Below are 14,797 nucleotides of genomic sequence, written 5' to 3'. Positions count from 1 at the left end.
TGAGCTAGCCAAGGTATATAGAGAGAGAAACCATCCAAGCAGCAAGAGCCATCTCACTTAGTATCCGGTAAATGACGTTCAATGTTAGGGTGGAAATAACCGGGAATTACCCATTACCCGCCCACGCAGAGAGAGAGAGAGATGCAGCCAGGCGATCTTAATCTTTCTGCCTCGTGGTAGGCTGGTAGCTATTCAAATGCCAGATAAGCTGTAAATATCATTTCATCGCCGAATGTAATAACCACGGTACGTTGCGTTGCACTTATTTCTCGAGCACTTTTTACCTCTCTCTCTCTCTCTCACTCTCTCTCTCTTCTCTCTCGTCTCTCTATACCCTCCTCCTCCTCCTCTCTCTCCTCGGTCCCATTCTCGCAATCTCTCCTCCCTCATTCCCTCTCCTCTATATATATATATCTATATATATATTTTATATATATATATATATAATATATATATATATATATATAAACCGTCTTTGTGTGTTAGCAATAAAAAGTTAGCTATCAATCATCAAATATTTATAAACAAACAAACTTTAACCTTAAATAAAATAGAAAAAAAACTACTGAGGCTAGAGAGCTGCAACTTAGTATGTTTGATGATTGGAAGGTGAACGATCAACGTACCAGTTTGCAGCCCTCTAGCCTTAGCAGTTTTGAAGATCTGAGGGCGGGAAAAAAAAAATGTGCGGACGGACAGACAATACTGGTTCAGTTTTATTTTCAGAAAAAAAAAAAAAAAAACTAAAACTGCAAGAGATATTAACAGAAATTGATTGGTAAAGTTAAGTAGCCTAATTGTAATTGCTTGGGGCACCTGTGAAAACACTCGTTATTAGTAACGAAAGTCTGACGAGTAATGAATATTGTTGTAGGTTTTATGAGTCTAGGCTTGACATTCCGGTTTGGAATTCCCTGAGGCGCATTCGAGTGGAGTTGGGGTATCTGTCAGGTCCTCCACCCCTTCCCCCCCCCCCCCCCCCCACGGGGTAGAATAATGCATAAATCTCAAAGCTATAACAAAATTTTGATAATGCCTACCCACTGCACACAAGTAAAATATAGATAGAAATAACTGAAAATAACATTATATGCTACTTTTGTGTAACAGTCTTCCTAATTATGACTCTCTCTCTCTCTCAGTATATCCGCATACGTTGTAAAATATTTCTCTTTGTATATGTGCTTACGTATATAAGTGTTGATATATATATATATATATATATATATATATATGTGTGTGTGTGTGTGTGTGTGTGTGTGTGTGTGTGTGTGTGTGTGTGTGTGTGTGTACATGTTATTTATATACATTAGATGCATCTTACAGTTGCAAATTGTGTTGATTGAACGATATAGCGTATAGGTTTATTGCAACATAAGTTTTCGCAACGAGTAGTTTGGTGTTTCGTAGGATTTCTCTCTCGCTTTCTTTATAGTCGGTGTTTTTCGAGTTGCTCAAGTATCGTGAATTTATAATACGTTGTTGAAGGTCATTATAAACTGAGAGAGAGAGAGAGAGAGAGGAGAGAGAGAGAGAGAGAGAGAGAGAGAGAGAGAGATTCAGCCGACGACAATCTACGTGTAGATATGCATTCTAGGCCCCAACGACGCGTGTCACAAAATTAGTCTAACCTCACTAGGCTAATTGGCCCAGTGTGAGAGGCACACGTGTTCGGTGATTAGAAGAACACTTGCGAATTACTGTTCGTTCAGCATTTTTACTGTCATTGAACGCGAGAGAGGAAAAATACGAATGTCTTACTCATGAGTTTTCAATGAGCGCAATTAGACCAAGCGACCCTGGAGTTCGATTAGATATTTGACGAGGCAGCGCTTTGACAGATCTAGCTACATTTTTGAGAACATACGTGCAAAGAGAGAGAGAGAGAGAGGAGAGAGAGAGAGAGAGAGAGAGAGAGAGAGAGAGAGACAGTTTTTGTGGAGCGTTTGGCCACTGTAGGCCACGTAAAAACTGTGCGATTTTGAAATAGATCCGGAAGTTGGTAGAGGTTAATTTTAGCAGCGCGGGAACGTTACCAGATGGGTGGTATTTTATCGACTCTTTTCTCTATTTGTGTCATACAACTTGGGTATTTTAGCGAACCTTTTCTCTATTTCCTGTGTTCTACCTACAACTGGGGCATTTTATCGAATTTGTTTCCCTTATTTACTATTTTCTACTTTCTACAGCTGCGACATTTTATCGAATCTTTTCTCTTTTTTCGTATTTTCTACAATGGAACATTCTCTCACGTTGTTTTTCTCAAAGTGGGATGTTGATTACTTTTTATACTTATTCCTGTTGTATTGGTCTACCTTTTCTACAACCTGGCTTCATGCTGGAAATATTTCAAGTTTTTGAAGGATAAAAACACTTGACGGGAAGTAAAAATAACCAACCACTGGCTTTAATGTACCTTCAGTAAAATACTCCTGGTTGGATTGCACTTCCGGAAAAATGTGGTTTACACGTATGCTACAGTTACGTGGAAACGTGGCTTATACGTTAGGTCTAGTGTACAGTCACGTCCATAGTAGCGTTTATGCACACACAAACGCATATATAAACCTATATACTGTGTATGTTCTTTTATTTGTTTGATTAATACCCCATTCTTTCAACCTTTCATTACCATTTTTATCATACTTGTTTATTTTCTTCACATCAGCTCGAAATCGATGTTGTTAAGACAGAGATACACCGTTTGGAAAAGGACATTTTAAAACAAATAAGAGGGCAAACATATGGAAAGAGATGAGCTATAAATAAAAAAAAGTGTATGGGGCGAACTTAACAGGTGTTACGTGTCCTGTATTGCGCTAGATATGTATATATACCGGTTTTCCAGAAATGGACGCTTTAATGTTAAAGCTGGAATCGGAATCCTTTGTTAAACGGAAGGCCATCTGGTCCGGCTCTCAAGCGAGAGAGGGGGGGGGGGGGGGGGGGGGGGGGGGGGGGGGGGGGGGGGGGGGGAGAGAGAGAGAGAGAGAGAGAGAGAGAGAGAGGAGAGAGAGAGAGAGAGAGAGAGAGAGACGGGGGAGGGGGGATCTTTTGTATCTATTTTAGACCTGTTCTGATTGTATATGGATAATGGATGCTAGAGAGAGAGAGGAAAAAAGATTGTATTGATTTGGAGGCTGGATTGCACAGTGTAACAGTACTTTAAAGATACGTAATTGTGAAATTCTCTCTCTCTCTCTCTCTCTCTCTCTCTCTCTCTCTCTCTCTCTCTCTCTCTCTCAGGTTAAACTACGCAAGGCTCTCGACGTAATGGAATTCAGGTTTACACGAAAGGGCAAAAGTAAGCGTTCCATAGGCACAGATTCAAAGGCATTCCAGTAGGCTGCTTTAGGCCTCGGATAATACGCATCATGGGAGACTTGTTGCGAAGTGTTATTAATGGCTGTCCTCGGGACCCTGCGTGATTAGGCCTATTATTTTATCGGTGTGACGAGATATTTTTAGTTTCTTTTAATGAAGCTGTAAATGGAATAGAGCCATGTTTGTTATTGTAGTTAAACTAGACCTCACTAGAGCATTCACTTGATTTTTATTTAATATAGAGACATTGGAATCAGTTAACTGGTACCCTTGACCCTGTAAAGGGGTAGTGCCGTCAGTGCACCTCATACGGTTCACTGTAGGCATTACTTTAGGTTCACTGTAGGCATTACTTAAGGTTCCTTGCAGCATCCCTTTGGCCCATAGCTGCAACCCCTTTCGTTCCTTTTACTGTACCTCTTTTCATATTCTTTCCTTTCCATCTTGCTTTCCACCTTCTTCTAACAATTGATTCACAGTGCAACTGCTTTGAAGTTTTCCTCCTGTTACACCTATTCAAGCAAGGGACAATAAAAGATTTTCATTGTTTACCACTTTCTATTTTCAGTTGGTGGACCACGTGATGGTTGTGATGACTAGGAAAATGGGCTTAGAAACATGGAGGAATGTTTTCGCTGTGTCCGCTGCCTTGCTGAGTGTCGTTCCGCAAGTGCAAGCTTATGGACACCACTTCATGCAACGCGGGGAGCCTATGGATTCTGCGACGTACACAAAGACATTCACGATGCCTGGCGTTACTCCGAAGGTGGTGAGTGGTTTACTGTTATGTCATTCGCGCAGTAACAATTTAACATCCCCAGACGCATAAGATCGTTGATAGATTTTCTTGTAGTGTATTTTTGCAGCAAGGTTTCGGGGAATGTGGCAGATTGAAGGAAGAAAATCAAAACATTTGGGGAGAAAATTGTGTATTCTATTTTTGAGGTGCATCCTTACACCATTTTTTTATTATTTTATCTTATTTTTCCACATGGGTCAAGCTTATGTAAAGTAGTGTTTCCATGCTAATTAGGTTTGAGTGTAGTTATGAGAATTTTGCAGAACAGTTCTAATTTGGTGGAATAAGTTTTTGCCATTTTGTATTTGGATGTTCATTGTGGTTGTACTAACGTATTCTTCCCATTCCCCACACTGAGGGCAACTTGTATGAACCATTTTAGTAATATTATTTTCCCAGAATGTTACCTGCTTTTATGATACATAAAGCTTATTAAATTTGTATGCGTACATATCATTGTGCAGTATTTGTTCAAAGTTGGTAAGTACCACATATGCCCTTTTGTCTTTCCTGTGGAAATATTTGATCTATTTTGCTAGTTAGGATTATAAGTGATACATGTGGTTGTACTTTTTTCCTTATGTTGTGTTTTTCAGTATTTTCATCTAAAACAATATACAGGCAGTCCCCAGGTTACGACGGGGGTTCTGTTCTTGAGACGCGTCGTAAGCCGAAAATCGTCGTAAGTCGGAACATCGTCAAAAATCCTAAGAAAACCTTACTTTCAATGCTTTGGGTGCAAACTATGTAAATTACATTCTTATGGCATTTTTCATAAAAAAAAAACTTCAAATATTGATTATTTTGCATTTTTAGTGTCATTTCATCTGCCGTTGTAGGCGTCGTAACCCTGGAAATAATGTCTGATGAATATAATTGAAAAGCGTCGTAACCTCGGAACGTCGTAAGCCGAGACCGTCGTAACCCGGGGACTGCCTGTACATAAATTGTGAAATTGTTTGAAAGCTTGGGTGATTGATTCCATCCATCTTAGCATTGTACAGTATCAAATGTTATTTGGGTGAATCGTCAAGCAAGGCTTTTAACAATCCAAAGATGACTGCAATCTTGTAAGCATAGTTTTTGTCAGAAAACCTAAGCTTGTAGGGTAAGATTGCAATAAGGTCTTTCAGACTTGTACACCTTATTCTGTATTAAAATCACTTGTTACTGCATTCATGCCAGTTGTAAGTGTATGCTAATCAGTGGTTTTGCTGAAAAGCAGCAGAATTTTATCCCTCATAGAAAAGATAGTAATATACTGTAATTGAGTTCAGGTCATCTTTCAGGGATACATAAGTATTAAAGTGTCAACACTTGTAAAGGTACTTATGAATTATGGACACAGATGTGGTTTGATGTAGGATTATTGTAGAAAATATTGTATATTGTAGTTAATATTGGTGAAACAAGGAACCAAAAATATACCTAAAATAATGGTCAAAATTTTACGAAAGATATTTTAGTGCAGTTTATTTATCTTTCCTTATACTGGATATTAAAAGATGGAATTTTTCTCGCAATGTGAGATGCATAGTGGTAATGAAATGAGCACTACAAAAATTCTCCAGTGTAATAGTAGTTTCACTGCAATGATACTTTCATAAAAAAGCAACTCTATAAAATGTAAGAATAACGGAAAGTTTGTCTTTAGTTAGTGTGTAATGGAATCTGTGGAGGTTACCAGGTTTTTATTAGCAAAACAAAAATTACTTTTACAACATCTGATATTGTGTTTTTACCCTACAGTCTGATGCGTATATGTGCACTGCTATGCCTCTGAACGAGACCGTAGAAGAATGGGTGGTGAAGTTCGATCCCATGGCATCTGCTAGCCGCGCCCACCACATGCTGCTTTTTGGGTGCACCGACGTTCCAGTGGAGAATCTTAGGAGAGGGGCTTGGTATGCTAATCTGCTATGGCTAAAATGAGTGATCTAGCTGTTCTTGTTGTTAAAATTGTATTGTTCCAAAGAAAATTGTAATATATTAGTTGTGAGTGATCCATTTATAAAATTTTGAGTTTATTCGAACCATTCATTCAGTTATTCAAACAAGCTCATCTCCAGAAGCCCTTGAATATATGATGATACTCTGTTGCCAAGTTGCTGTGCGCATCACTGGCATGTTTTAAATTAACTGTTGATGTCCTGAATGGCACAGAATACTCTACTGATAGGTAAAACTTCTTTTTTCATGTTCTATACCTGGAATGATTATGTGCAGTATGTTTACTGATTAGATGGAGAATATTATAGTAGTTTTTGAGCTTGTTTATACTACATACACACTTTTTAGATTTCATTGTATGATCTTTTTTAAAATTTTTGATATTTATTGGTAAGAGACACATTCCCACTTTGGTTGTGTTAATTGTATTATTTTTCCTGTAAATTTGTGTGTAATGATAAATCAAAATGTAGCCTCTTGGCACCACTACTTTTCTTTCTAAATTATTGTACTATATGAATTCATATTCGAAATAAAGTTATTATTATTGTTATTATATTAGGAGTGCTAATTTGTTTGGGTGGGTTTAGGTGCAAAGACATTAATTTTTCTTGTCTTGACATTTTTTCAGGGACTGTGGTCACCATGGTGTATGCACAGGAGGCAGAATTATGTACGCCTGGGCTAAAAATGCACCTGCCACCCATTTGCCAAACAATGTGGGTTTCCGGATTGGAGGACAGTCGGGAATTCGCTACCTCACCCTTCAAATCCATTATTCACAACCTTTGCCTGATGGTCTAAAGGATTATTCAGGGTTGCAGATGGAAGTTACAACTCAGGAGTAAGGGCATTTGATAATTAGTTTATCCCTATGAAAATACAAACTCATCTTGTATGTAAGACTATTCATGGTACCAGCTATAGAAAGGTCGTTAGCAACAGGTAGTAAGGGGTAGAGTTACCGACTGCTTTCCAATGATATGTAACTTGCTTGTTCTTTGGCCTTTGTTGAGTCAAGGTGTTTTCATTGTTGTGTTGGAGTCATGGAAATAGACTTTGGCTCTAAAGCTTTAATATTACATTCTCATTGACGTTTTTTCTTGTGGTTGTTCTCTATGTAATGCATATGAAAACAAAAAGATTTGGAGGTTTGAGTTGTATATTGTTAACATGCAAGCTATCATACAACTGCCCTTATTTAAAGTTTTCATACTTGTATTGCAGTTCACTCTTATGCATAATTATTTTTACAAAATATCAATCTATGTCTCTTCCAGACATAAAGACCTTTGCTTTGTTTTTTAGGAAGATATACTTTCATCTATATAAGGAAATTTTCATATACTGTACAGGTATTTGTTTCTATGAATATTTCAACCTGATTTGTAAATCTGAGAAATGCCTTTTACAGTAATAGCAAGCTTTTCATTTGCTGCATGTTTTCTTCTATGGGATGAGAGGGTTGTAAGCTTCATGTGCGTACGTACTCTACTTTTGCTTGTGTTCACCCATGTTCTTCACTAGGAGCATACTACTTCTTTCTTCACATATTTCAGATGCTGATTGGTTTGGGAGAGGAAAATACTTGTAACAGGCCCATTGGAATCTCCTTCACAGATACTCCAGGCTTGACCCTTCTCTTAACTTCCCATATGATTTCCCTGATTTGTGGCTGACAGAGATCTCTGTATGTAGTATTTATCTGAGTACATTTCCAACAGTGCTTTCAGTAGGGTCTCAAGTCCTCTTAAGGGGAGAAATACTCCTTTCCTTCTAGCAGTGGCCAACTAGAAGGTGACTTTCTTGCATCTGACTTTGGTTCCCTAGATCAGGAAATCCAGTCTTTTAATAAGGTGCAATCTCATTGCTTAATAAGCACTCCTAGTTTGGGTCTGTACCCTTTACTTTATCCAGGTACAGCTGTTGGTTTCAGTTATCAATAAACTGAGTCTGAGACAAATCCAGTTTACCTCTTTTTATCAAGGGGTGCTCTAAGGCTTTGAGATTTTTTTTCCAAGGTTCCTATGGTGGCTACTCAGACTTGAGAGTTGTTGGTCCACTCCATTTTTATGGTGTGGTCTGGTTTGATCCCCTCCATTTTTATGTTGGTCTGGTTAGATGCACAGATTTACCCAACTGGGTATTTTTCCAAGTACCTTGGTCTGAGGATGGTCCTTCTGTCCTCCCTGAAGAGAGGCTCCTCTCATGGGACCCTTATACATCCCTGCGTTAATGATAACTGCTGACCACTGACCTTGAAGGAGAAATTTTTTTCCATCAACATCTTTCCTAGTTAAGTTTAGCATAATGAATGTAGACAGAGCCTTGTACGCTCTCATTTCCAATTGTAAGGCTGTGTAAGATGTTACAGGGGTCCCTCTTCCCCAGCTCATACACATGACCTCAAAGCTGACTTATCTGGTAGAACCGACTTATTAGTCTCTAGTCAGCCAGAGTTTTTGAGATTTGGTACAGGTTCATGACCATGCATGCAAGTCTATAGCCTACGTAAACAATGAGGGGGCCTGTATTTTTATAGGGAAAAGCAAATTACAGTATACAGGCAGTCCCCGGGTTACGACAGGGGCTCCGTTCTTGAGATGCGTCGTAAGCCAAAAATCGTCGTAAGCCGGAACATCATAAAAAATCCTAAGAAAACCTAACTTTTAATGCTTTGGGTGCATTAAAAACTCAGTAAACTGCATTATTATTGCATTTTTCATCAAAAAAACCTTCAAATATTGATTATTTTGCATTTTTGGTGTCATATTTCTTGTGCCAGATCAGCATTTGTAGGCGTCGTACCTCTGGAACATGTTCATAACCCTGGAAATAATTTCTGATGAATATAATTGAAAAGCACCTTAACCTCGGAACGTCGTAAGCCAAACCCGTCGTAACCCAGGGACTGGCTGTATTAAGTTACTTACATTTTTCCTAGATACAACCTTAGTCATTTCATCATAAATCCCCTTCGAAACAGCCCTGCTGTGTCCCAGAGGCCAAAAGGAAAAAGTAAGCTTCACTGTCCTTGTGCAGCAGATAACCCATATCCCTCACCCTTTTGCTATAAATTAACTACCTTTTAAACAAGCTTCAGTGACTGATTCCAGCTGGTGCTGAGTGGTCCTCATACAAGAGAAGGGCCTATATATCTCAAAAACATGTAAATTACTTAATAAATTTGAATTTTCAAGTTGTATTTTGGCTTAAGTTGAACATTTTAATTGATATTCTGTCTGATGACATTTGTATTTATATTTTTATATTTCTGATTGTATGTCGATGGATGCTGTGGCATGTATGTTCAGACTTGTTTCCTTTTGTTTCAGACAAACCTATAAGGCAGGTATATACCTGTTAATGGCTGGTTTTGCTGATATTCCTCCTCATTCACCAAGTAAGTAAGAGTAGTTATTATTCATAAGCAAATTGCTAAAAAAAGTCCAGGAATATGGAGTACTTAGAAATTGCAAACCTTTCATTTTGTAATTAATACCTTATGGTTTGTCAAGTATATGTTGATGTGTAGACAAGGAGTCATTGGTATTGGTACATTTTTGGATCATTGAGATCTACAATTATTTTCAAGTTGCTTGCATTAAATATAGATTCGCTGTAAGATACACTGTAGTGTATATTATGGTGCTTATTTTTATATAATTGAAATATATTTATGAATAACCCTACACACTTTTTCTGTAAGTTTCTGTTGTCAGTTTAATAACTTCTGCTAAAGAGGTTTTGTATTTGGCTTAGCTTTGGCATGTTTCTCCTTTGTTTGCTTGTCGGTGGGATTTCACAAAAAGCATTGCTGTGGTCTCAATGAAAGTTTTACCAAAGGAGCCTTGTGTGGCACACTGTAGATGGTGCGAAAGCACCTTTGCAGCATTAGTTCAGCCCAAACTGCCTTGCTTTTGTCCTTTTAATTTTCATCTGCTTATCTTCAGTCTCTTTTTGCTTAGCTTCACCGTCTTTGGTATTACCTGGCTCTGATTTTCACCTTTCATTCAAAAACAAATCCTTTAGGTGAGCCTGGTGACAGTTTAAAAATGTGGTTCACTGTATCATTAAATTGTGGAATTACATGATAAAAGGGGCCCTAAAAGACTTGCCAGTCCATCCAAGAAGGGACATTTTTAGAGAAATGAATAAAGTAAAATAAATAAACACAAAAAAAAGTGCAAATGTGCCTATCACCGTATCTGATTTATTCATGAACTGGATAGTAGTGTCACTGCTCCTGTTCTATAGCTGATTGTCTGATTCAAAAAGGCTATTTAGGGTATATGCTAATATGTTTATACAGTGGCTGTTGTGGAACATTTTAGTCTGATTTTCCACATGTTGGATCTGATTTGGTTACTACTAAGGTACAGTAGATAGATTCCTGTAGCCTGTGTAATTTAAATGTATGAGTATTCTTAGTGTTTCCAACATCTGACCTCATCATGCTTTTCTTTATAAATGTTAATTTTTGCAGCCTTTAATATTTGTGGTATCTGATGTTGTAGTACAGTAGTTGGGTGGTTTTAATCTTTTTACATCTTTCCTCTGGGATGTACCCAATGATTCACAGCCTACTCTAAGTGAGGTCTAAATTGTGGATTGTGTAAGGGAAGAGTTGTTTCCTTTGTCCTTATTTTAAATTCACAGTTTATGTTCTGTAGTAAATATTACTAGCAGCAAATGATAAGGTTTTGGAAGAGGTAAGAATAACTTTTAGGAAGAAGGATCATACGTGTGGGGAATTGCTAAGCCTTGACAAAGGGTTTGTAGTTTCTTCATGCACTTGTCATGTAATTACTTCAAATTACTACTTAGTTTTCCTGCCTAATCATGTTTTGGAGATGTAGTTAATAATTTTTTGTTTTAGAAAAATGAAAAGTATTGCCAGACTTTGAAAATATAACACCAGTTATGTCTCCAAAGCTGTGATTAAAAGGAAGGCCATGTGTATTTTCTGTCTTGAATACTAGTTTACTTAATTGAAAATGCCTTTTCATATGACATTTACTGTCTAGTAAGAATATGGTTTGGCATAAAATTTTATGCATAGAATATTGTTTTCATGTTTTTCCAATTTAATTCAGCTTTTTTATTTCATTGAAATTTCTGATACAGACTTTCATTTTTTCCAGAAACAAATGTTGATGTAAACTGTGTGGTTGGAAGCTCTGAACCAAGTGACATCAACCTTTTTGCCTATCGTGTACATGCTCATGAATTAGGTGCTGTTGTAACAGGCTATCTGTACAACCCAAAGGTAAGAAGGGCAAAGTTTGAGGTTGTTGAGTTCATTTATAGTCTTGTCATTATACTTTTAGTTTCAAATGGAAAAAAAGTAGCTCATCATCTTACTGAGCACAGGAATGCACTTTGATAAAAGAATTGATGTTTACTTTGATGTGTGTTGTTTGTTTATGTCAAATCTTGTATCCCCTGTGGAATTGCATGTAATGCGTACCCCCACCCCGTTAACTGGTTTACATTTTTTATTAGTTTTCTGACTTTGATTTAGGTGCTCTTATTTCCATGTACTAATTTCTTTACAATTTGTTTTCTTTCTTCCTCTTTGCAACATCATTGGTTTTCCATGTTCATATAATTTTTGGTATGTATAAACAGGCTTTAATATAGCTGTAAATTTGGTTTTAATGAGAGTAGCATAATCAATCAAATTTGTGGATATGGGCAAAGTTAATTTTGCAAAATGCTAATGAATGCAAATTTATTTTTATAGTTTTGATTTAAAATCATTGTATTAAATAAAATGAATTTGATTGCTTGAGAGCAGTCAATATTTAGGTTCATTTTAGAGATATACAAGCTTTTGGAGAACATGATTGCAGAAGTGAGTAGTCATATGTGATATATTGTACGTATGTTTAATTTAGACTTTTTACAAGATAGAAGTCATATTTGTAATGTTATTATGAAAAATCTTAAGTTAATCTTCAGAAATTAGTTGTAAGGTCTCTGTAAACTATGCCAGTTATTCAGAATTTCAATGCTTTAAACCACAAGGTAAATGTATACAGGGAGTCCCCGGGTTACGACGGGGGTTCCGTTCTTGAGACGCGTCGTAAGCCGAAACATCGTCAAAAATCCTAAGAAAACCTTACTTTTAATGCTTTGGGTGCATTGAAAACTATGTAAACTGCATTCTTATGGCATTTTTCATCAAAAAAACCTTCAAATATTGATTATTTTGCATTTTTGGTGTCATATTTCATCTGCTAGATGAGCGTTGTAGGCGTTGTAACCCTGGAAATAATGTCTGATGAATATAATTGAAAAACGTCGTAACCTCTGAACGTCGTAAGCCGAGACCGTCGTAACCCGGGGACTGCCTGTATTTGAACCAATCATAAACTTCTTTCAGTTTTCTTGAAGATGGAAAAAGAAACCCACAAACTTACTGAGTATAACTTGTTTACTTGTAAGGATTTACGTAGTATTTTACTCAACACTACTGTGTAAATCCTTACAAGTCAACAAGTTTTACTCAGTAATTTTGTGGGTTTCTTTTTCCATAAATATATTTGTCATGCAGAAAGTTTATAGAAGCTAAACAGAACTTCCTGCATAAGTTTTTTCTTTAGTAGGAGGATTTTGAAGTAATTAGGAATGAGAATTCTTCACGCTCAGTCATTTTTTATTAACAAGTTACCTTATGCCTTTCATATCCAAATTCTAAAATTTGATGTATACCATTTAAATTTGATTTTAATGTCAACATATTTTTCATCTGTATGACAAGAAAATTATTATACAGCAGTTATAATTGCAATGAAGGTTGTACTTTATTACATTATAGTGCAACGTATTTTGTAAGCAAGTCTCCATTGATACGTATTGGTATTATGTAATGATAAATCATTGTGTTAGCTGAGTATTTTTCTGTTGTAATGTTTTTATTTTCTTTCTACAGTCATATTTGTTACTACAGTATTTAGCTAATGAACCTGTAAAAAACCAGAATTAAAGATATTGTCTCAATGTGACATTCATTGAGAAATGTTTGTGTATACCAGGGCAAACCATAGCCGTACATAGGTGTGCATCCATAATATAGTAAAACATGCCATTAATTCATGTTTGAAACTAATCCCATACATATCATGAACAGGTGGAAAAATGTAAATGACCATTAGTAGAAAATTAATAGTTTGCAAGTTGTTTTTTTAATTTAACCTGTTTTTGACATGTGTGCTATTTGCAATATGTTGCCAATGTGAGTTTATGACACGTTTTTACTGCTGTGTGGATGTACCCTAACCTTGTGTTTTTATTTGAAGAGGTTGACTGGATAAATATTTACATTATTATAGAAGACCCCGTTCCCTTCAGAAAGGTGAGAGGTCCCTCAAATAAAATAAGATCTCAACATATTCGCTTATGTTCAGTATTTTGATGAATATAGGAATTTATGTTTGCCTATTTTGCATTGCTTATTGAGTCTCTCAAAGAAATTTGTTTGTCTTTTGTAGCTCTGGCATAAAAGGTTTAGTGTTGCTGTATTGTGTTGAGTTAGTTTTATTATGTCCCAGCGCTTTTTATGTTTACATTGTGTTGTTGTCAGATCAAAGTTAAACCCTCCAGTTCTTACTTGACATTTTTAAACTACTTTTTCTGTTGTGCTTAGTTGTTCATATGCAGGACAAACCTGGGCCTCAACATTAGGATAAATCTTCTCATGAGCTGGAAACTGGTAAAAAAAACAACAGTAAGAAATATGAATACTTAAGCCTGTAACAGTTTTACTTTGAGTGATTCTTGGCTTTGTTTCTTCCTTTTATTTCTGTTTCACTTATTATTCACCCAATGTAAACTGGTGCTTATGTCCTTTATAGACATTCATGGTTGCTGTAGAACCTTTATGGCTGCTACCATTCTTAACAGGATAGACAATGATTCCCCGGCCTATTTCTTTTTTAAATATATTTTCCAGTAGAGTCTAGGTCAGACCTACAAAGGTACTTGGGCCTCAAATCTGACATCAGAATCCAAATACGTAATACTACGCCATGAAGTGGAAAATATGGTAGGTTTTTGGTATATAATAGTATATTCTTACCCGATATCATTATCAAATCAGAGCTGTTTTTGACTTTAGCTGACTTTAAAGCACTTGATTTTCCATAAGGACAAACCACTGCTTTAAGCCATTACCCCTCCATCCCCTCAGTTTGAAAGTATAGTGCCAAGTACATACTAATTAGGGTGTTGAGATATAGGCAGTCTTACACTACGAGGAAGATCACTCACTCTGAGAGTAACAGATATTTTTATTTATTGAATATATTTATAGTATACACAGTACAATATATACACCACCCTACTTACAAACGAGTTGCGTTGGATTGTTTGTAAGTTGGTTACTGTACTTTTCATGCTTATTTAAGTACAGGCAGTTTCCGGTTATTGGTACGGGTTCTGTTCCCGAGGGTGTGCCGATAAGCGAAAACCGCCATTAACCGAAACTTGGCAATTTAAGGTGCCATAATGGCACTTATGGCACCTCTGTTTGGTCTGTTATGGCGACATAACTAAGGCAGTCCCCGGGTTACGATGGGGGTTCCGTTCTTGAGACGCGTTGTAAGCCGAAAATTGTTGTAAGCCGGAACATTGTCAAAAATCCTAAGAAAACCTTACTTTTAATGCTTTGGGTGCATTAAAAACTATGTAAATTCCATTCTTATTGCATTTTTCATCAAA

The 14,797-nt window shown here is 36.7% G+C and overlaps 1 protein-coding gene across 5 annotated transcripts in view; it reads left to right on the top strand.

Annotated features, from left to right (window-relative positions):
- LOC135218635 (peptidyl-glycine alpha-amidating monooxygenase B-like) overlaps positions 1–14,797 on the top strand; it is a 90,842-nt gene that overhangs the window by 42,799 nt on the left and 33,246 nt on the right. For all 5 annotated transcript variants that reach the window (XM_064255075.1, XM_064255082.1, XM_064255097.1 and 2 more), the window contains exons 2-6: positions 3,893–4,093; positions 5,873–6,027; positions 6,705–6,917; positions 9,409–9,476; positions 11,218–11,342. In XM_064255075.1, the coding sequence (XP_064111145.1) occupies positions 3,908–4,093; positions 5,873–6,027; positions 6,705–6,917; positions 9,409–9,476; positions 11,218–11,342 (747 nt within the window). In that variant the 5' untranslated portion in view covers positions 3,893–3,907. The remainder of the gene's footprint in view (positions 1–3,892; positions 4,094–5,872; positions 6,028–6,704; positions 6,918–9,408; positions 9,477–11,217; positions 11,343–14,797) is intronic.

Source organism: Macrobrachium nipponense, chromosome 19 (assembly GCF_015104395.2).
Source record: "Macrobrachium nipponense isolate FS-2020 chromosome 19, ASM1510439v2, whole genome shotgun sequence".
NCBI classification, from domain to species: domain Eukaryota; kingdom Metazoa; phylum Arthropoda; class Malacostraca; order Decapoda; family Palaemonidae; genus Macrobrachium; species Macrobrachium nipponense.
This window is presented reverse-complemented; position numbering and strand designations above follow the sequence as displayed.